The sequence below is a fragment of the Amia ocellicauda genome, chromosome 22, assembly GCF_036373705.1.
Source record: "Amia ocellicauda isolate fAmiCal2 chromosome 22, fAmiCal2.hap1, whole genome shotgun sequence".
Lineage (NCBI taxonomy): Eukaryota > Metazoa > Chordata > Actinopteri > Amiiformes > Amiidae > Amia > Amia ocellicauda.
The window spans coordinates 3,325,836-3,349,096 of record NC_089871.1 but is presented as its reverse complement, the minus strand read 5'-3'; the positions used below and the strand labels follow the sequence as shown (position 1 = coordinate 3,349,096).

The window sequence follows — 23,261 nt, the reverse complement described above, 5'->3', positions numbered from 1 at the left end:
AATACCAAAATAGGAGTGTCAGTAAAAAATACGGCATGTCAGTAAAAATAGTCCAACTAAGTCAGTCAGGTCAGTAAAACCTCAAATTTATGGTTGGCAACCCTGCCAATCACACTTTTCCAGCACAATCTATTTGGGTTATATTTTTACATCCACATTCACCACAAGCAATATACATTAAACAGTACTATGTGTTGTTTGTGGAATGCACAGTAACCTCTTCTAAATTATATGTTCAGTGTTTCATTATACATTTTGCATGGTTGAAATAATAACAAATGAGAGAGTTGCAATAAGGGAAATTATGATTTAATGTAATTGCATTAATAAGGGTAATTCCACACATATATACAAAATAAATATATATTCAGTACCAATGTGGCAGTACCACACACACTCCATTAATGTCAAAATCAATTGAGTTTTAATATACTTTGATTTCATTAGCAAACAACAGTAAACCTATTCGCTGTATAGACATTCTTGCCATAGAGAATATAGTCTCCCTAATATTGTTACCCTGAATCTCCATTGCACTACAGCATTCCACTTGTATTTGATTTCTACAGTTTATACTTCAGAATATATTACCATCTAAATGCTTCATTAAAATAAAATAAATAAAGATTGACATGATTTTCTCCTGGAAGAGCCCTGGTTTCTTATACACGTAATTAACAAGAGCCCAAGAAGCACTACCTCAAGAAAAAAACCTTACTTATACTTGTCAGTTTCACCCACAGCACTCACTGTAAATATGACAGTTGCATTAGGGATGATAAAAATAATCAAATTGATAATAGACTTTATTAAAATAAATACTATGCATTTAACCATTAGTATATACAAAGCATTTTTTCCATAGTTATTATATAGTCAGTTTACAAGCTTTTTTTGTTGCCTATTTTCTAATTATACATTTCTTTATCTCCTCCACCTGACAGAGTGCCAAATGAGTGCCACAGACACATACATTACTTGCAGGCTTAAAAACCCACCAGAAATCACACAATCATTTAACGTCAGATGAATAGGGAAGAGATTCCACTGATTGCTTGCGTATCATTCTATAAATACACGCAATATACTGAAATATATTCTGCTGTTGTTTGATTCCCAAGAACATGTTGTTTGTTTACACCTAATATAAAATGATGTGCTTTCCAGGCAGGATTGTTTTGCTGCAAATATCGACTCAATTAGAGTGAATACATTTTTGAGACATAAATCAAGGAATATAGAACATATATCTTTCTTGTAGACTATCAAGAATGCAGAAAGATAACCTAAAAGTTGATATGTCCCTTACAGAAAGTGTTTCAAAATTTACACCAATTTGTAAAATCCTTCATTAAAAAAGAATGCACTTGGTTTGCATACTGCATAGGTTCACTTCTATAAATCCACCAAAAAACTGATTGTCTTTCACAGTATCCCAGCCAATGAGGGTCTTCACTCCCTGCACTGACCCTGCCTTGGTTGACATCTCTTCATTTGTGGAAGACTGCTCCAAAGATGTCTTCATGATACCTTTTCTCAGTCTTGGGGGGGGAGATTAAAGATGACAAGATTCAACAATATATTCAGCACATATATGCTACGGCAATATTCCATGTTGTTTAAAGCATTTCTGAGTAATAGTTGTATACGAAAATCAAGAAACACTTATAACAAAGCTACAAAAAATGTATTCAGTTTCAGGTTTGACCTCCTTATACATTTTAACTTTCTCAGGGTTTTCTTTGAAAGGCCAAACTAATCCCTCCAAACTTATTACTGTAATAAGTGCTGTATCAAACTAGTTTACATATTACTCTGGTCCACCAAACATTGTGCCAAAAACGTGTGTTGTTGCTGTTTCCAGAATGTGTGTTGCTATTTAGTGCCAGAGAGGGGCGCCAATGCTTACCTTGAGCTGCGTGAGGTAGTCCCCAGCCTGAGCCAGACTCATACCCAGCTTGTGAGCAAAGATCTCTTTGAGCGTCTCCGCTACGTCCCGCGCCATCCTGACATCCCCGCAGATGTAAATGTGTCCCTGGCGCTGATGCAAGACGCTAAACAACTCCTCTGAGAGCTTGTCCCTCAGGATGTCCTGCACGTACACCTGCAGCAGAGAACCAACGTCTTTACTTCCACGGCACAGAGCAGTGAGTACCAGAATAAAGCCATGTCTGTTACGTATGAGCAGACAGAAGCAAGCCCCGATCTCTTTCTCTGCATAACCACCAGCAGGAGCTGCATCATTTGTGGAAGAATATTTCCAAAATGCAGCGTTAGCTTCTAAGTAAAAATTGCTCCCTGTTTTCTGAAAGGACTTTTTAATTTTAATCGTCCACATCTAGACAATGTGGAATTAAAAAGTAAAAGTTGGTTTCCCCCCTTTTGTATTAACTTCAGTGGATATCTTCTCCAAAGTAAGAAATCAATCCACATAAATACATTCCGCTGTGGAACTCTGATATAACCACCCTTTTGCTTAATATTAATCATGGGGGAACCAGAACCATGGTTGTCCATAGACAGTAAGTGCTCTGACCTTGGGCTGGCCAGGCTGGCGGGAGTAGGCAGTGAGGACTTCCTTCAGGACGCCCCGTCTCTGCATCTGCAGCATCTCATCCCGGTACAGGTGATCTGTGTCCGACTGCCGGCAACCAAACACCAGTCTCATCGGTACCCCTCTGACCCCTGCACACACAGCCAGGGAGACAAAGGTCAGACAGTGTGCAAAGCAAACTCCCGAGCGGTTAATTGTTAATGGGATGCACTTGAAGTTGTTGCTATTCAGAGATGGGTTAAGAAATTACCTTTTGTCTCCAGGGCATGGAGCCGCTGTTGCCAGAATCCACGGAAAGGAGCGATGCCCGTGCCGGGTCCCACCAAGATAGTGGGAGAGCTGGCGTCCTCTGGGAGGTGGAAGCCATTGGCTCTGGTAACAGAGGGAAGTGCGGTCAGTACAGCACTGCTGGGCCAAGACATTGATCCTATACAGTGGCATTTGGCTTTGGATGTGGGAGATGATTTGGTTTAGTTTTGGAGTATTACCTGCGGATGAAGCAGGGCACCGTGTCTCCCTCCTTGATAGTGTTGAGCCAGGTGCTGCAAACGCCATGGTGTAGAGGACCCTTACCATCTGAAACACGAGGAGCATATTAAACCATAGAAAAAACACTGTCTCACTTCTGTGCTCAGACACACTGGCACTCAGTGACACACTGTCAGTTCAATTACGAAGGAAGGTAAAAATCACATGACGTCACAGTCCAGAACATTGTTTTCTTTGCTAAGTGTGCAGTGAGCAGCAGTGGAAGCGGGGAGGTCTGTACCTTGTGTGTGGTAGTTAACAACCGCCACAGTGAGGTGGATCTCCCCAGGGTGGCGGTCCAGAGACGAGCTGACGGAGTAGAATCTGGGCTTGAGGGGGGGCAGCTGGCTCAGGAGGAAGGTGGCTGGGAGCTCCAGGGAGGAGAACTCCTCCAGTACTTCCAGGAAGGTGGGGCTGTTGAACGTCTTCCAGGTCTTGTACTCCTCCAAGTTCTGTAGGGCAGCACAATGACAAGCAGGAGTTTCGTTAAAGGAAGGAAAGGGTGCTCAGAGGTTCTCAGTTCAGGACCCTGACCAGCACCGATTGAGCCCAGGCTGCAGTATTGGATCATTTGCTTACCTGGGCCAGAGCAAGCAGGCGATTCTGGTGCTGCTGATCCCCGGCCAGCTGGGCCAGCTTGCGGAGGAGGCTCTGCGAGGGTGGTGTGGTGATATCCAGGAAGTAAGCGAGGGCTTGAGACAGAGTGCATACTGGGACCCGGCTGTCTGTCTGCCAGTTTTTCACACCCGCTGGTGGTCAACACAGAGCACAACAAGGGAGGGAGTGAGTGAATGAGTGAGACTTTTCCAAACTTAGATTGGCTCCTCTTAATATTAACAAATCTATGGCATATTTCATTTAGGAGGCTAATACAAATAAAGGCTGGGTGTTGAGGGTTTTACATCATTCCTAATATGAACAGAATAAGTAATATACACAGGGGTGTGATCTTACCATGGCTGCCGTCAGGACGCACCTCCAGACGCAGGCTCTGATTGGACGGCGGTGCATCATGGACTCGTTTTATGATGTTGCTGACCAATTGGGCGCTGTTTCCTGGGAACACCCCCACGTGCTCCCCGGGGAGATACTGCAGCTCTTTGTCCCCTGTGCTGATCAGTTCCACCAGGATTGTGGAGCGGCTGTGGGGGCAAGAGATGACCAGTTACTCTCCTGTTCTATAGGACGCTAAGGGAAACTAGGCTGGTCTCAAAAGGATAGCCTTCAAACAAAAAGACTAAGGTGGAAATGTTTGATCCTGACCAGCTGTAGTATAATTTAATTCTCAGCATAAGCATCTACCAGATTCTCAGACAATAACCGGTGTTAATTTAGAACCATCTAACAGATATTAACATTCATATATCTGATTAAATATTAAATAGCATCTTCAATATAGACCCTTGTACTGTGGAGCTAAATATATACTGTTTTCCAAAGCTTTTCTACTTTCTCCTACACAAAAGGAGGCTTTTTAAAAGCTGTCACACACCAGCGGACAACTGATTAAGATATTAGATTCCTGTAGTACAAATGTAATACTGTACCTCGAGTGAGGACTCTGCAGATTCTGTCTCTTTTTCAGTTTCATTGCAAACACATCTTTGGAGTGGAGAGTAGAAAGCGCTTTAAAAACAAAAAAGAAATCAAGATTAAATCTGAAAATTGATAGTAATTAGTATCTCATGCCAGAAAATTGAAGGAATTTGCATTTTAAGTGTGGGTCACAGGAGGTAAAATCTGGATGATAATTACATAATCAGATACCAAACTTAGCTTTCACTTGTTTACCACCCAGTTAGGAGAAAAACTGGCTTTTCATTTATCTGCGGATACCCAGGGTGCAAGAGCGCCTCACCTGTGATGTTGTCCAGAGTCTGGCTCTCCTGTGCCAGCCGGTACCTCTCAGGGTCCCACGTGTGGCTCAGCTGCCCGGCCCCGGGGAGCTGGATGTTAAGCTGGCCACGGATCTCAAATGTCTCACAAGCGTCCTTCAATTTAAAAACAGTCCAGAGAAACAATTCAGACCGGATTTATTTGCAAGGGAGAAAAGGACTATGCTCATGGCGCTATCTGCTTCCCCCATTCCCCATCCACCCCTGGCAGCCGGCCTACCTTAAATGCGCCGTTGGCCCAGGTGGTGAAGGCCTCTTCCTGGCCACTCAGCTCATCTCCTTCCCCGGTGAGGGTCACCCTGTGCGCCCCCAGCTCCGTCAGCTTCCCGTCCACTGCGTGGGCGAACGCACAGAACTGAGGGTACATCCGCGAGCCCAGGCCGAACACACAGTACCTGCCAGGGAATACCGTACAGAGAGAAATTGTCAATCCACCGAGTCAGCACAGAGGTGGCACAATTAGAGAACAACCACATCAGCACACACACACACACACACACACATACACGTGTTCCCCTAACCTGAATTTGTTCTTCAGATGCTTCAGAGCGAATAAGGATTTCTTGAAACTCTGTGAAAGCAAACAAGTGCAATTATGAATATCATTATTCTGAAGGGAAAACAAATCCAGTCCGCTAGTTTCAGAATTGAGAGTCTCTCAACTTTATTTCTCCTGGAAAGAAAGCTTCAGGGCAACACTCACCTCTCCATTCCCCGGGGAATCGCCATTGCCAAACGTGCTGCTGACCACCACTAGGAACGTCTCCTTCTCCAGGTCGCTGAAATCATAGTCCTCCATGCAAAGCACCTGCAGAGGAAGACACCGTCAGCCACCCTGGACTCGCTGCCCATCACCTCTGACATTTCAGACTCAAATCACAATCAGAGGGATTATTAAATGCTGTCTTGTGTGCACTAACAAAGACACAGTGAATAAGGGAAGATGCAGAGGAAAGCTGATCTTACCCTGGAGTTGAAGGCACAGTTCAGCATGGAGTTGAGCTTCTTGGCAAAAGTCTCCGATTTGCCCGTCTCTGTGGCATACAGGACAGTGGCTTTCACCCTGCTGGCCATGACTTTACGTATCAGAGAGGAGGCAAAGAACACAGCTCTGGGAGAGGAGAGATGGACATCAAGGATGTGTTATTATTTCAGAAAGAGCTAAAGGGTCTGCAATTTCCACTCACAGCATGGTAAGCGCCAAAACACTGAAAGCCACTAAAGGAAGCAGTTATTTTCTTCTCCTCTAAAGTAAGGCAGGTCATCCTGATTATGAGAGACACAGAGGGAATAATTACCTCGCCAGGTCCTTGAAGCGGATCTGCCTCTTCTTTGGTCTTTTCTGCTCGTCCTGCCAGACATGGGTCACCCAGGGATCTGGCTGCAAAAGCAAACAACAGAAGTTACACACAAGCTCAGCCAGGCCACAACATACACTGAATGAATGAAGCTATGTTTTCAAAGGCCGGTCACTGATATTAAAAAATATGTAAACTGCAAAACATAAATATTATCTATAAAAAAATGCTTATGGAAATTAATGTATATCTACAGAGAACAGCCTCCAGGGACAGTGCCCAGGGGCAGTGGCTGAGACGCATACCTGGTAATAGTAGAAGGGGGTGAGGATGTAGCTGACCATCTCCTGGTGGAAGACAGGGGTGAGGCTGCCGGACATGGGCGGCACCAGCCACACCCAATCGGCAGGGCAGCCCCCCCGCAGCCGGAACTCATTGTGCATGTGCTTCATGAAGGACTCAGCAGCCGAGTGGTGGTCCATGATGGTGACGTTGCGTTTCTGCAAAATCCCCAAAAAGGGCTGTGTCAGTGGCACAGCGATCCCAGGAGGCCCAGTCTGCAGGGACTACACTCCACTGCACTGAGACTGCTTGTTTCAGAACGGGGCACTTGGGGTCTATAAGAGTGAGCAGTTTGACCACCCAACACTGAAATGGATAGAACTGTTTGGCAAAAGGTGTGTTCTCAGTTTCTCTAGGTTGACTGGAAAAACTAAGTGTACCTGGAAGCTGTGGATGACAGCGATGTTGATGGCCACCAGCGCCTGGTCCTTCCACAGGGAGGAGAGCTTTTGTGTCTCCAGACCCATCCTCCTCCCCACATCCTGAAGAAGAAACCGACAGTACCTTCAGCCCCTGTGCATTTAGCCTGCTGATTTAATCTAAATCTTAACAGCAACACTGCAGTTCACTGTAAATAGTTCAATACATTCTCATTGATCACCCCTTCATCCCATGTTCAGCATTGTCTGATATCAGCACTGTTCTGGCTGCGGAGGCTGCTGCATATTGTTCCCATGCAGCTCTCATCTACTTAATTGTCCTAATTTCACAGTTAACTATATAGATGTAATGCTTCCCCGCAGGCTCTAAAAACGTTGTGCATACTGTCACCCGAGTCAACCGCAAACTTAACCACACACAGACAGAATGCTCTACCAGTCTGCTTATTTCTCTCTCTCCTCACCTCCAGGATGTTGTAGCGCTGAGCATCGCAGAAGTCCCTCACGCCAATCTCTGTGCCCATGTACCAACCATTGAAGGGGCATGCGGTGAACTCTATGCCTCCCACTTCAAGAAGCATGCCTGAGACAGCTGGCAAGGCATACCATTTGAGGTCTAGCTCTTTGAACCACTCATACCTGGGTAAAGAGGAAGGTAAACAAGAGTCAGCATTACAACTGTGATTTACAGGCTGGGTCATAAGATGCAAAAATGAATAATTATTCAAAGACCAAATTTTTCAATAGGGATTACAAACTGGGATGAGAGACAGAAGCTGAAACCTACTGGGGGTGCTCCATTGGGACTTCCAGAATGAGCTCAGGAGGGATCTCAAAGACTTCAGGGTCCTCTCCATTGGCCTGGAGGATCAGGGGCAGCACATCGAAACGGCCGTATCTGGGCTTCCATCCCAGCTGGATACAGAGCTGAACAATGCAGGGAAGACAAAGAACACAACTTTTTCTTTATGACAGTCAAGAAAACAAACTCTTGTTCTTGTCATCCTAATGCCTTCCCAAATATCAACAGGGATCGAGAAGAGGTCTGGAGAGCTTTTTGCGTCACTGATTACAATTAAATTAGCCAGCTTTTTTATATTTGTTTGTGAAAGTGCACTGATCAATCCCTTTCGAGAATAAGCACATCGACTCATCAGCTAGATCATGCATTGCTTTTAGAGTGTGAGTGTGCTTGGTTTTTAGGTAGAGTAAAAATTGACTCGTGCCTGCCGTACCTCTGTGAACTGCACACTGGAGGGGTCTCCCTGGATGGTACCGTCGGGCATCTGGTATCCGGCATACTTCACCAGTTGGCCGTTCCACACGCGGAAGTCATGCTTCCCATCGGTCCTCTGGGGGAAGATTGTGATCGCTGACCTGCACAAAAACACAAAAACTTCCATGAATTACAAACAGGCACTGGAATTTACTGCAAAAGAAACAAGCTCAAGCTTCAGAGGGTGCTGTTAAACAAACCAGCCCTGCTGTTCCACAGCCCCTTACAGTATTAGGCATGGTGTGAAGGTTGTCTAAGAAATGTCCCGATGTGTGTGATTGTCTGTAAATTGTGCTCTGCGATTACTCTTCTAAGACGTCATTTACAGTAGTATTAATACTAAGAAGTTCGGCTGACAGGGAAGGCACTCTACCAGGCGGACTTGTGCTTGCTAGAAGCACTACAGGGGGAGAGCCTCATAGCATCCTGTTGTCTCTATCTCACTGCAGTACTTTAAGGAGGTCTACACCCTCAGAAAATGTAAAATCTTTTGCCCTAAGAGTATGCCTACTATCAGCAAAAGTCCCTCTAGGATGGGATGACTCATTTCCTTACCTCAGGTTTCCCCCGTTGGTGGCATACTTGAGGTGATTGCACAGGAACTCAAACATCTCCTTGGCAGTGGAGCACTTACGAGCGTCAAACACCTGCAACAAGAAAACACACCTTTAATGTAACCTGTCGAGATGTCACTGAAAAGCACCGTTCAGTAGGTCGCATCTATAATGCAATGAGAAACTTAAAACATATTTGATTTGATACCTGCAGATTTGACCACTGGATTCTGCCGATACACCTGGGGGCGTTGCGCCACGCCTGCTTCGCTGCAAACACGAGCTCCTCCGACGTCAGCTGGTAGGTCCCAGTCTTCTCAATCTCCAGGGCCACCGCCTCCACCCGGGCCAGGTGCTCGTCTGTCTTCGGCCTGCAGGGGAAGGTGTAATATGTTTTTTTGTTTTTTTCATTCGTCCTGAAAATTCGTTCAACCTCCAAACAACTGCAGTTAAAACATTAATTTAAAGAAAATTAAAAAAAATTATATTATAACATATTAGAATGTATTGAATTAATATAAAGCCACATAAAAATGCTTACTGTTTGAAAGACTGGTAAAACTGGTTGATGAACTCGATGGCCTGCACAAGAACTTCTTCAGGGGCGGCGGGCTGGTCCCTCGGGCCGCGGGTCAGTGATTTGGGGTTCATGATGGCGCCCTGACACACATCTGAATTGCACGGAACGTTCTGAAATATAGTCGGCAATTTTGTAGAATTAAGAACATCTTACACAAAAGGGAAGACATTTAACAGCCTGTGTTGTATTACAGGCTAATATACATAGCCTAAGAATATCATCATCATCATCAATAGAGAATGCATCCCTTAAGCAAAAGAAGATCAGAGAAGTACACTCTAAGCACACTAAAGTATAACCTGCACTTCATGAAGTAAAGGTTCTAATAAGAACATTTTATGGTTCCTGGGCTTGATACTGTGGAGGAATCCTTAAAGGTTGTTATTAGAACCATTTGCCTAGGTTCCTTGCAAATAAGATCCATAAATGTATCTTAAATCCCTTGTGTTTAAACGAACTCTTAATGAAAATAAACTCATGAAGAACCCAAAGGTTCTAAATAGAACCGCTAAAGAACCTTCAGTTTTTAGAGAGTGCTGGTAACATATGCAATATTTTTAAAAGTGCACCTTACTCGTGCCTCTTTTCCTCTGGGGTTGTAAACCCACAGACATATTTTCTTTGACTTTTTAAGATTATATTTAGATTTACCTTGGCGGCCCGTTGATGCAGAGTGTCCCGCAGGCTGGAGCCGTCCTCCACATTTTTAACTTTGAGAGAGAAGGGGCATCGGGAGTGAACGGGCTTCTGCACAGGTTCCTGGGGGGGCTTCTATCACAGCAAGGTAGTAGAATTGGAAATAACACGTGTGAAAAAGCCAAAAAACAAAAAGACACTTTTACCTATTACCTGCACACATCTATTCCATTCTATTTTATTGCATTCTATTCTATTCGATATATGGTCATCTTAAAAAGGAAGATAATAAACATTACCTTTGGTTGAGTCTTCGGCATAATTTCAGGCATTTTCTCATCTTGAATCTTTCTGATAACCTCTCTGACATTACTTGGGAAGAGAGAGAGAGAGAAACAGAGGAAAGTCCATTTATAACAAAAGTGCACAAAGCAAACGGGTGATTTAGAAGAGACTCAAGTACTGGACACAAGGCTGGTTTGGTTGTATTGCGTGGTGTAAGATGTACTATTACAATATCATCATCTTAAGAACTAAGCACAGCAATAGATATTGACAGTAAAAGTATGATACAACTGGTCATCTCACTTGTACTCGTTTTTCTTTTTCTCCGCTTTGTTGTTGTTCAAGTCCACGACATAGGATGCGTTTTTGAAGTTGCCGAGTTTCTGAAACGCTTTCCACGGGCAGAGCATGTTGATGCGTCTCTGAAAGGTCTGCTAGAAATCTGACAGAAACCAAATGCAATATTTCATCAGATGTCACACAAGCACGCACAGAATGAACGCAATGCACATCTGCCAATGTGTGTGCTATTCTCATTCTGAAAAACATATTTCACAGAAAAAAGTAACAAATAATGAAATAGTAACGTTGCATTAATTAATTGAAACAAAATACACAAAGAACAAATGTTATACAGCATTATGGTGATATCAGAGTACAGCTGCACTGTGTCACCGGGCTTCTCACCTGGTGTTTGGTTTGCAACAGGTGTTCTTGTCTGTCGTCTGGTGGTCCTGCAGTCATATAGTGACAAGACACCCAGACCTCTATTTATAAGACTCCTGCTCAGAAATCCCCCTTTTCCTTTCCGTGTCAGGGAAACGACTTTTGTTTCACACGCTCAATATTTCCTTTTTGCAATTGTAATTGGGCAATTAAAAAAATGCCGCACACCCAGATGCGTGCCCGCCCGTTTTGTGTGGATGGTTGGAGGGGTTGGAGGCGGTCTGCAGGCCGGGGAGGGGTTACTGTGCCTGGGATTATTGATGAATACAGCTCATTTTTAAACGAACCCTTTTCTTTCTGGCTGTCTTTCATTCGTCCTATGTATCTAGAAGATGATCTGTGTTTCATTGTGTATCGCAGCATTATCCCCTGGACACTCAGCACTATTTTATCTTGTGCACTTTAAACTGAATATTAAACTCGTTATAATACAGTGCTCACGGTTGCTTATGTATTTTTAGCACATTTATCACATTTACTGTAACTTCTCTTGGGCCTGTGCCTATCTCAACCTTTATTATGCTGTATAATAATTTTCCCGTAACTGTCCCTGCATATGCCATTTGTATTACCCCATTTACTGGGATGTATGCTTTTTCATATTCATATTTTGCACTGATTGTATTGAGGTCTATTGCTTTTTACATGTTTCTCGTGAAAACTGTAAGCCACCCTATTTAAAGATTTTGCTAATAAATAGGCTAGATGGATACATAAAATGAATAATAAGAAGAAAGGTTTATATGTCAAAATGCATTTTAATAGCAACTCGTTACTTCGCAGTCTATTTTGTTTTGTACAACGTTAACAGTGTAACTTCGTTTTTGTTCCTTTAATATTTTGTGGATATTGCACAGTAATAAAATATGAAACAAACATAATAAAGGCAAGAGTCCAGACTGATGTCTTGCACTGGTTGTGTCCAATGATCCCCGTTCAAATCGAGACACAGTCAATTATCATCATCATCATCATCATCATCTATTTCCGAATATCTTGAGTTTTTATACAAATAAATACAGAAGGTAATAATTCACTCATGTCTTGCTTGTTGGTTTTCACTATATTAGTATACGCTTCCAAGTTGTTTACCGAAAAAGCAATTACTTAAGTAATGAATTAATCAATAATATTTTATTTACTAATCATGTACTTTCAAGGAAACTCTTCGGACATTGCTAAACGTTTAAGACATTATGCATTTTGAATATTATTATGAGTATCGTTTTACGCAGGCTACACAAACACAGACCAGACAGACTAAACGTGTTCTGCTGTTTTCATGAGGAAATGCAAGGTTTCCCATTTGTAGAAAGAATGCGCAATGCCATGCGCCCTGCGGTGTTTCATACATGACTGCTGGGATGGAGATTAAAGAAAAAAGCTAAAATGAAACCTTTTCTGAATTGCTCATTTGAAAATGTCATAATTACAGTTACAGAATGACAGAAGTACAGATTTTTTCACCATATGGTCTCTACTGATCTGATTATTCTTTGGGTTTACAATAATTCACAGTCATAATGAATATATCTTCAGACATTTACTGAAGACATTTAATTACTCAGGTTGTGTTTCCCGAACAAAATTTCCTTTTCTAATTCAATTTGTTCACAAAATACTTGTTGATTTATAATATCAATGCTAATAATAATAATATAATGTATACCAAATACTCTTAGAATAAAGTACAGAAGAGATCAGACTGCAATGCAAATTTAACAAAATCATATCCTAGGCATTAACGATTTATTTAATCGTTAACATAAAAATTAAATGAGTGATATCAATGATTAAATATTAAAGGAAAGAGTAGGGTATTCTTTATTTTTTAGAGGTCTACATAATCCACACTTTTACAACACTTACTCACACTTTAGAAATCAAAGCAGTTCAATTAAATTAATGGAATGAACAATTAGTTACAACCTTTGCATTTTTTACATTTTGCATCAGCATTACTAGCAGAGGATTGATATCCGTGGACGGATTTATATATATATATCTTTTTTTAATGCATTACAAAATAATTGAATATAACATTTTTTGAAACACAGGCATTTACACGTCGGTAGTAATAAAACAAGCAAAGCTGTCTGACAAAGAGGCACCATGTTATGATATTTCAGTGACTGTTTCATTTTGTCCTTTTACACGCACCTGTAGCATGGCAATGCTAGTTAGCATTATCTATTAACGATTGTAATATTAGTTATTTTAATCCCTGTTAGATAGCACTTCACAGTTTTATTATGCTTCTTGCGTTTTTGATTGTTCTCCTCCTTGCTCCCTTTCCCGCAGCCCTTGACTGTGACCCGACATCTTGACAGCACTCCGCTTTTACTGTCCAGGACGTATGACCTCACTTACTGTACTTGCCTGTGTAAATTGGAAGTTGTAAAATGTATTATATTTTGAATTGCTCTGTTTTATGTAAATTGAATTTGTAATGATTGATGCCTTTACTTAACTGTATTTTTGCACTTATGTTGTAAGTAAATAAATAACAAAATAATAATAATAGGCTACAGGCCTATAGTAATAAGAGTAATAACGGCGTTAGTATAAAAAGTGAAGTACATAGTGTAACACCTGTGTTAATTGGAGCTGTTACCAGAACTGTCTCGCATCAATGCTGTGAAAGTGGACAGACAGCCGCCCGGCCTGCGCAGCTCGCACAGGCTCTTCTCTTTCACTTTCACTTGCTCACTTGTTCATTACAATTTCATGATCAATGTCGAAACTATAATGCCGTGTCCATTTCATTTTTGCACCGGGACAGCCGACCGCAGGCGCACTGCGCAGACAGAGAGCAGTGCAAACCGGTCGCGGTATTCGTAGCGCAGCTTCCCGCAGTTCTGCGCAGATTTGCACAATCCCACCGATCTCATTGGTGGAGCAGCGCAGGACGCGTAGAAGTGCGGAGATGTGCGCTGCAGGACTGCGACCACACTTTACACTCACATGTAACACATGATCGGTCAGTTGGGTTTGTAACAATCAATGAAATAGTGGCATCAGCAGCCACTGGTGTCTCAAGACAGCATGGGACTCGACTGGTTAACAGCGGCGATGTGGCAGCTGCTGAATGGACAAAAAAACTGCCGATTTAACACTTGCCTGGTTTATCAATTCAACTCAAAAGAGCTTTTATGGCATACTCCTGAAAGCCGGTAGAACATATTTTATTTCACCTCATGACATCTGAATCACACAATTACAAAACACAAATAAAAGAGCAAATGGCAACCTGCCATTGGTTTATTATGCATTGTTACCTTGGAGTAACAGCCTGCAATTTGAGCTCTTTTTATGTGTATTATACAGCAATATCTGGATTGTTACCATAGAGGGAAAGTTGATTTTATATTCAGACATTCAGACATTCAACAGACTCATAACAGTGATTGTCACAGAAACCTCAGTCTAGATATTATTTGAAAGGGTCTGGCATACTTCTACAACCTTTGTCTTAAATCAAAATTCTCCTTTTGGTTTAACAGAAATATATAAAGTCAATAATATTGCATTTCAGGACATATACAGTGAGGGAAAAAAGTATTTGATCCCCTGCTGATTTTGTGCGTTTGCACTGACAAAGAAATGATCCGTCTATAATTTTAATGGTAGGTGTATTTTAACAGTGAGAGACAGAATAACAACAACAAAATCCAGAAAAACACATTTAAAAAAAGTTATAAATTGATTTGCATGTTAATGAGGGAAATAAGTATTTGATCCCCTATCAATCAGCAAGATTTCTGGCTCCCAGGTGTCTTTTATACAGGTAACGAGCTGAGACTCTCTTAAAGGGAGTGCTACTAATCTCAGCTCGTTACCTGTATAAAAGACACCTGTCCACAGAAACAATCAATCAATCAGATTCCAAACTCTCCACCATGGCCAAGACCAAAGAGCTGTCCAAGGCTGGAATGGGCTACAAGATCATCGCCAAGCAGCTTGGTGAGAAGGTGACAACAGTTGGTGCGATTATTCGCAAATGGAAGAAACACAAAATAACTGTCAGTCTCCCTCGGTCTGGGGCTCCATGCAAGATCTCACCTCGTGGAGTTTCAATGATCATGAGAACGGTGAGGAATCAGCCCAGAACTACACGGGAGGATCTTGTTAATGATCTCAAGGCAGCTGGGACCATAGTCACCAAGAAAACAATTGGTAACACACTACGCCGTGAAGGACTGAAATCCTGCAGCGCCCGCAAGGTCCCCCTGCTCAAGAAAGCACATGTACAGGCCCGTCTGAAGTTTGCCAATGAACATCTGAATGATTCAGAGGAGAACTGGGTGAAAGTGTTGTGGTCAGATGAGACCAAAATCAAGCTCTTTGGCATCAACTCAACTCGCCGTGTTTGGAGGAGGAGGAATGACCCCAAGAACACCATCCCCACCGTCAAACATGGAGGTGGAAACATTATGCTTTGGGGGTGTTTTCTGCTAAGGGGACAGGACAACTGCACCGCATCAAAGGGACGATGGACGGGGCCATGTACCGTCAAATCTTGGGTGAGAACCTCCTTCCCTCAGCCAGGGCATTGAAAATGGGTCGTGGATGGGTATTCCAGCATGACAATGACCCAAAACACACAGCCAAGGCAACAAAGGAGTGGCTCAAGAAGAAGCACATTAAGGTCCTGGAGTGGCCTAGCCAGTCTCCAGACCTTAATCCCATAGAAAATCTGTGGAGGGAGCTGAAGGTTCGAGTTGCCAAATGTCAGCCTCGAAACCTTAATGACTTGGAGAGGATCTGCAAAGAGGAGTGGGACAAAATCCCTCCTGAGATGTGTGCAAACCTGGTGGCCAACTACAAGAAACGTCTGACCTCTGTGATTGCCAACAAGGGTTTTGCCACCAAGTACTAAGTCGAAGGGGTCAAATACTTATTTCCCTCATTAACATGCAAATCAATTTATAACTTTTTTGAAATGCGTTTTTCTGGATTTTGTTGTTGTTATTCTGTCTCTCACTGTTAAAATACACCTACCATTAAAATTATAGACTGATCATTTCTTTGTCAGTGGGCAAACGTACAAAATCAGCAGGGGATCAAATACTTTTTTCCCCCACTGTACGTCAATAAGTCAATAATGGATTGTCACAGAAACATGACTTTATTTACTTTGCTGAGGAGAAGTCTCTCTACTCATTCCCAGACACCTACCAGCACTGTATCTGCAACATGAATAACAGAAACACATAACTGACATAACATAACTGAAATGTGTAGGTTTAAAATAAGGTGTGACAGCATTGTGGGTGTGTCATTCATTATGGTGTGTCTGTAGGAATTATATAATTCCAGGCATGACATGGCAATAATTCCAGGGAGTAGAGCCTGCCTATACTGTCTGATTTACTACTTGTAAAATCAAGGTTTACACATTTACAGAAATAAATTCCTACAGAGATTCTATACTGAATGACACCCGCAATGCTGTCACACCTGATTTTTAACCAACACATTTCTCTCTCACCTGTTTTGCAATGGTCAGCAGAAGACCCTGCACTCCTGTCTTCATTTGAGCTATTGACGTCTGAATTTCCTAATAATAATGCATTACCTCCATTTGTAGTGGATATCATACCCCCACGACAATGAATGGATTAGCATTCAAGCATTGAATTGGATCAAATCCCTAGATTACCATCTCTAATACAGTTCACAAAAGCTAGACAGCGATACTGCAATCAGCGCTGTGGAATGCTGTCTTCAAGACCATTAGTAAGAACTCCAACCCTGTCGATCAGGTTTTTCAGTCTAACTCAGCAGTTATGTAATGCTGTCTTTAGTGACAAGTGACGGCTAATATTGTCATGGTCTTTATCTGCGGATTTAAGATTACTGCCGTTTACCGTAACAAATGCTGATGTTTACACGAAGGAAGTTGTTCATTCCTACTAATAGTAAACACTTGTGTTTCTAATCTAGTAGAGTTGAAGGGATGGGAGGGTGCATCTGTTTTAGGAGAGCAGAGGGAAGCTGCGGACTAGGAAAGGCTGGTCCAGTGATCACTCAGGTGTCAGACTCCAGTCCGGGGGGGTCACCGTGTCTGCTGGTTTTTATTCCATCAGGCGCTCCCAATTACTTAATTAATCAAATTATTTACTCAGGTAGGTTCATCTAAAACTTTCATGCTTTATTTTTATAGCTGATACCTCACAATTTAATGATTACGCAAAACATTGAAACCACAGAACAGGACAGAAGTGTGAAATGAGTCCAGTGAATTGTTTAATTAGACCAATTAAGAAGCCAAGAGCTGGGCAGGACACATTTGGAATGAGTAAAAGGTTTCATGAATGAAGAAAATAACCTTTTTCTCATAAATGGTTGCAAATTTGTGAACTACATTTAAAAGGGTCGGAAGTTGTGTTAAAGCAGGGGTTCCCAATGCCTGGTGATGGAGGGCCAATTTCTCAAGGTTGCATGGGATGGGGGGGCCGCAGTAGAAAATGAACCACTGATGAAAGCTGAATACGTCCCAAATCATACCTTTTCATTTCCTATACATTTCTGTTAGGGAACATTTATGAACTTTAATTGTTGATTTATTATTTCCCCCCCAAAATTACATTTGTAATAGAAAATGTTCAGAAAGTGTAAAAATTCAGAAAACTTGGGGTTGAAGGTTGGCTTTGGGGGGCTGCTCCAAACATCCTCAAGGGCCGCATTTGGCTCCCGGGCCCCACTTTGGCAACCCCTGTATAAAAGTGATAACATTTCATGTGTATAGCTCCTTAATCACCCTGTTTGGCTTTTCTAGTTGTTTACTGACATCAAAATGATCTGTCCTTCCTTAAATTAATCTTACAATATTGTAGTGCCATCCCCCTGCCAAACGGCGCTGTGCTTAGTCAATAGTGTTTTTTGGTTTTGAACCTGTTGTACACAGTAAGTGCTACAATATGTTTAATTGTTTTCACTCTACATTACTTTGACTACATTTAATTAATGAAAATAAATTATGAAAACAATAGACTACATTTGTCATCATCAAATTGGGTACAATACAAATCTGTATCTGTACATGCTGTTGTATGTCCTTTATTCTGCACCTTTGTGTGTTTCTTTTGAGGGCCATACATGAAGCGAGCCACAGAACCCGTTTTGGTGCAGCCCTCCACGACTGGAGTCTGACACCCCTGCAAGATGTTTAATCTTGTTTAATTGCTATATTTTCATGACCAAAGCAAGACAAAATGTTTGTTGTTTTAGAGAGTGGTGGCTGAGGGTAAATGCTTCTTATGTCATCTATTAGAGTTGAAGGTATGAGAAAGGGTGCGGATGTTTTAGGGGGAAGCTGCTAACTAGGAAGGGCTGGTCAAGTGATCATCCAGGTGTTGGATCAGATACAGATAGATAGAGGTCAGATGTCAATGCATCTCAGTGTAGAACAACAATGAATACAATCTTGTGTTTGTAATATTCAGGTCACACAGCTAGAAGGACACATTTACCTTTGGGTTATTGTCTTAAATGTGATGCAGATTGCTTGTACATATCGCAGGTGGACAGTGGCAAAACTTTAGTTTCAAAAATGGGGAGGACATTTTCATTGTGAGTCTGATGGCAGGGGTGTTGAGCGACAGAGAGGGAGGGACATGCCCAGGGCCGGTCAAAGGTGTGTTACTGGTGTTTATTATAGAGTAAAATATTTGTCAGTGAGTGTCCTATTAAAAATAGGACGATTTACTCCAGTAACACTGTATATTCAGTGCAGAGAGTTCATACACATCGTGAAAGGTTCATTTTTTTAAAGGAAAACAAATAAAACGGGGCTACAGAACATTTATGCACAATAACAGAAAAAGAAACTAAATATCCTCCTCACTTATGTACATGCTCAAAAATCCTAAAACAAACACTGAAACTTAAACAAGACTGTGAGTCACAGCACTTCCTGGTTGCAATAGATGCAGGGATTTTGTTTCCTAATGCAAACAGATTAAATATTTAAATAAGGAGATCTATTTCACTTACATTCTACATAGATCTACAACATGGGGGAAAAAAACACAAACAAAACGCCAGCTAAAATGCATATTGTCACTCAATAATTTCCCATAAAATAAATCTGTACTCTCTCTCTTGGGCGCACACACATTCAAACATTTAAGTGCTTTATTGGATCGAAAAACAAGTGTTTCTAGTGCTAGAATTCAAGAATCTTTGTTGGAGGAACACTAGTGTTGATTTTTTTTTTTTTAATATTGGTATACCTGTAATGTGTAATGTAGTAGTTGTAATGTTTATTTTGTCTGAAATACACTTGTGAAGGGATATATCTCCTCTTTTAAGCTTGTTCTTCCAATGTGTTTATCACTGTGCGATTTTAGGGGGAAATTATATAAAAATATCCTTATATATAGTTGTAGATAGGCTGCACACTGAAGTCCTGTATATAAAAAATTATACCCAGAAAAAAGTTAAGCACCTGAAAAAAAATTACTCATGAAAGTGCGAAGCGCGACGTTTTGAACCAGCTCAGCCCTGACAACACAAATACTCAGGAACTGGATATCATTTCAAAATCCTTCTGGTAAAACAAACCTGTTTTGTGTGCACAGATAAATCATATTAGTTTTACATTCTTCTCTGGGTGTGCTCCTTTCTTTGCTACTTAATTTGTATTAAGAGAAACTAAAGAAACTGATTTCTTTCTGTTGATAGTTTCGATTGCATGAAAAACTTTTAATTTAATCTTAGAAATGAGGATATAGTTCTGCCAGGTAGTCACCACATTATAATTCGTGGCCAAAGGCAGTTGGCACCTCTCCACAGACACATTTTACAAGCTTGGCATACTTGGCATGGCTGTATTGTCTAATTTTGAACATACAGACAGATAACTGAAGAAATCTTTGCTATATATTTTTCTGCCATTTGTTTATCTGCAGAAATCTAACTCTTGAAGTTCTGGGCTCCACACTTCAAGAAAGATATCGCTGCTCTAGAGGCAGTTCAGAGGAGAGCAACCAGACTTATTCCAGGTCTGAAGGGAATGTCCTACTGAGAGACTGAGGAACTGAACCTTTTCACCCTGGAATAGAGGAGACTACGTGGGGACTTGATTCAAGTCTTCAACATCATGAAAGGCATCAACCACATCAAACCAGAGGAGCTTTTCCAGATCAGCAGGGACACACGCACCCGGGGACACAAATAGAAATTGGGCTTCAAGGCATTCAAGACAGAAAACAGGAGACGCTTCTTCACACAGAGAGGCGTCACAATCTGAACAAACTCCCCAGCGATGCGGCTGAAGAGACAATTTGGGAACATTCAAAAACAGACTGGATAGGATCCTTGATCACTCAGTTATTAATGGACACCAAACGAGCACGATGGGGCGAATGGCCTCCTCTCGATTGTAAACTCTCTTATGTTCTTATGTTCTAATACGGTTTTGTTTTTGAACTAGATTTTTATCCCTCCACCCCGACACATGCTAACCAAATGAAGTGTTTATTCTTTATTTTCTGAAAATGCTGTTGTTAAATATGTCAGCAGCAGCATATCATGAAAAAGCAGACCAAAACAATCCTGATAAAAACACAATGTACTCTAAATTTGATTACTGCTATCCATGGGACCATGTGTTCTGAAGCCCCTTAACCTTTAAGAACCGAAAGGCATCCCCATGTGTGATTTCTCAGAAGATACAGAGCAGGGGAAGTTATTGCATTACCTGACTTCGGCATCGGACGGTAAAAGGTAAACATTTATGACAATTTACCAAGACACATCCACCCTAGGTATTTGGATTTCAAGACTGCATTCCAAAATCAATTTGTATGTCAACATATCCTTTCTAAGACCCTGAGGCACAGTCTCCTAAAAAAACATAGCAGACTGCTCATAGACCAGAGTGAGCACGGCTTTGTTTCCCTATTCCTCCCTTCAAAGACTTGCAGGCCCTACATACATTTCCCTGCAATGAAAATGGTGTGATCATAAAGCTGGTGTGAGCTGGGTCCCTGGAAAGCAGGGTTTTAGGTTTAAGGTTTTAGGCAGTTTTTGAGTGTCTGTTCTGCTGTACTCCACACTAAATGCTGGTGAAAATATTGTTCACCATGAATGAGAGAATCTCCTGTGGTTTGGAGTGTGGTCAGATAGTATCTCACTGTCGTCCACACCATCACATCTTCGTTTGATACACTAGTGCTTAGGTTTTTCCTTAGTGCCGGGCTTAGGGCTTTCTTTGGAAGATGTATGTTAATATGTTTATACAGATGGCATTTCCAAGCACCTACATGTTACCAATTCCTACTCATCTCTACACATATTTGATAGGTCTATCATAATAAAAATGATTTTACACAAAGAAAAAAAAAGCATCCCTGTCTTTACCAGGACTGTAAACTGGAGAAACTTCTACCTTCTACCTTGGGGCCTGAGCTCTGGATTAGCTGATGTCGTGCTGCTATATCACCCTTCTCACTGTGCCCAGAATTCAACATCTTTGGTCATCCCGAGAAGTTCTCAGGTTTTAAGAGTCTGGAAGATTGAATTGAATATGAGAATTAGTAAACAGGGAACTTTTTTTTTTATCTAATATAATATTGCACTGTCCAGGCATTGGAAAACAAAACATGCAACAGTCCTACATGAAGAAAGAGGAACTAAACATGTACAGACGTTAATGTGATGACAGAGTTGTACAGACTGCAACAGAGGGATTTTGATGAATTGTTTTCTATTCTGTCACAAGATTGTTATTGTGTCCTGCTCTGAGTTCACTAGAGATGGGCACGTACTCCATCCCAAGCAGTAACTTAAGAATGTCTAGGTCTGACATCATGAATACAGCAAGGCAGAAAATGCCTCCAAATGGAAACACAATACTCACTTGAAACAATGGACTCCTATCTGCAAAACACAATCAGCAAATAAAATCAATTAGACCCACATTCCCACGGAGGGATCTCTGGACGTGAAAATGTGAACAAATGTTATTTGTGACAAACCAATGGAAAAAAAGTCCAGGTGAAAAGGCAAGGGCGTTTTCTAACCATCAGAGGCTCATTGTTATGTTAGTAGGAAATGTTACAACAGATCAGGCAGCAGGGGCTACGTGTGTAACACATTGGGCCCGAGGAGAATGCAATGTTCATGTTGACAGCGTACTAAGGAAACAAGGTGAACTCCTTTTTTAAGCTTAGACATGTCCTGTAAAAAGTCCCCATAAGGATTCAATAAACTCATTCTGAACACCAACTCTTCTACAAAAGTTAATATCATTAGTTTGTTTTGATTGGTTTTCAATGAGATTCTCAATTGCATATGTGTTCACCCCAAGAACCAGCAGGAACTAAAGACACTGCACTGCAGTGCAGGCCTGGCAGAAACCCAGCATCTGCTGATGTCTATGGGTTCCAGACTTCAGGCAGTCATTGGATGCAAAGGATTTGCAACCAAGTATTGATACTCACAATTGAATTCATGATTTTGTTAGTTTGTCCAAATACTTTTGAGTCCCTAAAATTGGGGGGACCACATATAAAAATGGGTGTAATTCCTACACCGTTCACCCAATTTGGAAAGTCTCCACTTAAAGCACATATTGATTGTTTAGTTTCAAATCCATTGTGGTGGCGTACAGAGCCAAAATGATGACCATTGTGTCACTTTCCAAATATCTATGGCGCTAACTGTATTTGCTAAATAGGCCCAGGCAAGGACAGGGGGTGGAGTTGACAAATAAGGGGTAACATTCCCTTTAGGAGTGCTGTGCTAGTGAAAGGAGGGTATTTTGAAGGCCCCACAAAGAAAAAAAAAAAAAGTGTATACAAATAACTATTCCTGTGACACAAATGTACACTCACCTAAAGGATTATTAGGAACACCATACTAATACTGTGTTTGACCCACTTTCGCCTTCAGAACTGCCTTAATTCTGCGTGGCATTGATTCAACAAGGTGCTGAAAGCATTCTTTAGAAATGTTGGCCCATATTGATAGGATAGCATCTTGCAGTTGATGGAGATTTGTGGGATGCACATCCAGGGCACGAAGCTCCCGTTCCACCACATCCCAAAGATGCTCTATTGGGTTGAGATCTGGTGACTGCGGGGGCCAGTTTAGTACAGTGAACTCATTGTCATGTTCAAGAAACCAATTTGAAATGATTCGACCTTTGTGACATGGTGCATTATCCTGCTGGAAGTAGCCATCAGAGGATGGGTACAT

At 41.6% G+C, this 23,261-nt stretch overlaps 1 protein-coding gene across 1 annotated transcript; it reads right to left on the bottom strand.

The window, feature by feature from the left end:
* Positions 1–293: 293 nt before the first annotated feature.
* On the bottom strand, positions 294–11,091 carry nos2b (nitric oxide synthase 2b, inducible). Its single transcript, XM_066695926.1, has 27 exons — positions 11,016–11,091; positions 10,632–10,770; positions 10,343–10,415; positions 10,059–10,178; positions 9,369–9,517; positions 9,036–9,198; positions 8,829–8,920; positions 8,233–8,374; positions 7,785–7,924; positions 7,462–7,636; positions 6,998–7,099; positions 6,581–6,775; positions 6,276–6,358; positions 5,944–6,088; positions 5,681–5,785; positions 5,499–5,548; positions 5,198–5,372; positions 4,941–5,073; positions 4,630–4,708; positions 4,037–4,224; positions 3,662–3,831; positions 3,324–3,534; positions 3,043–3,130; positions 2,805–2,926; positions 2,537–2,685; positions 1,910–2,104; positions 294–1,541 (listed from the first exon to the last, which is right to left on the bottom strand). Exons 2-27 carry the CDS (start codon positions 10,736–10,738, stop codon positions 1,491–1,493), a joined length of 3,402 nt encoding a protein of 1,133 aa, XP_066552023.1. The 5' UTR covers positions 10,739–10,770; positions 11,016–11,091; the 3' UTR covers positions 294–1,490.
* Between the last annotated feature and the right edge of the window lie 12,170 nt (positions 11,092–23,261).

What these genes read in the sequence shown, in the direction of transcription:
- nos2b (XM_066695926.1), bottom strand. Translation starts at nt 10,738, where the DNA reads ATGCTCTGCCCGTGGAAAGCGTTTCAGAAACTCGGCAACTTCAAAAAC. An exon ending in TTTTACCAGTCTTTCAAACA is followed by an intron (nt 9,199 to 9,368) that starts GTAAGCATTTTT and finishes CTTCCCCTGCAG; the next exon opens with GCCGAAGACAGACGAGCACC. An exon ending in AGCGCTACAACATCCTGGAG is followed by an intron (nt 7,100 to 7,461) that starts GTGAGGAGAGAG and finishes TTTCTTCTTCAG; the next exon opens with GATGTGGGGAGGAGGATGGG.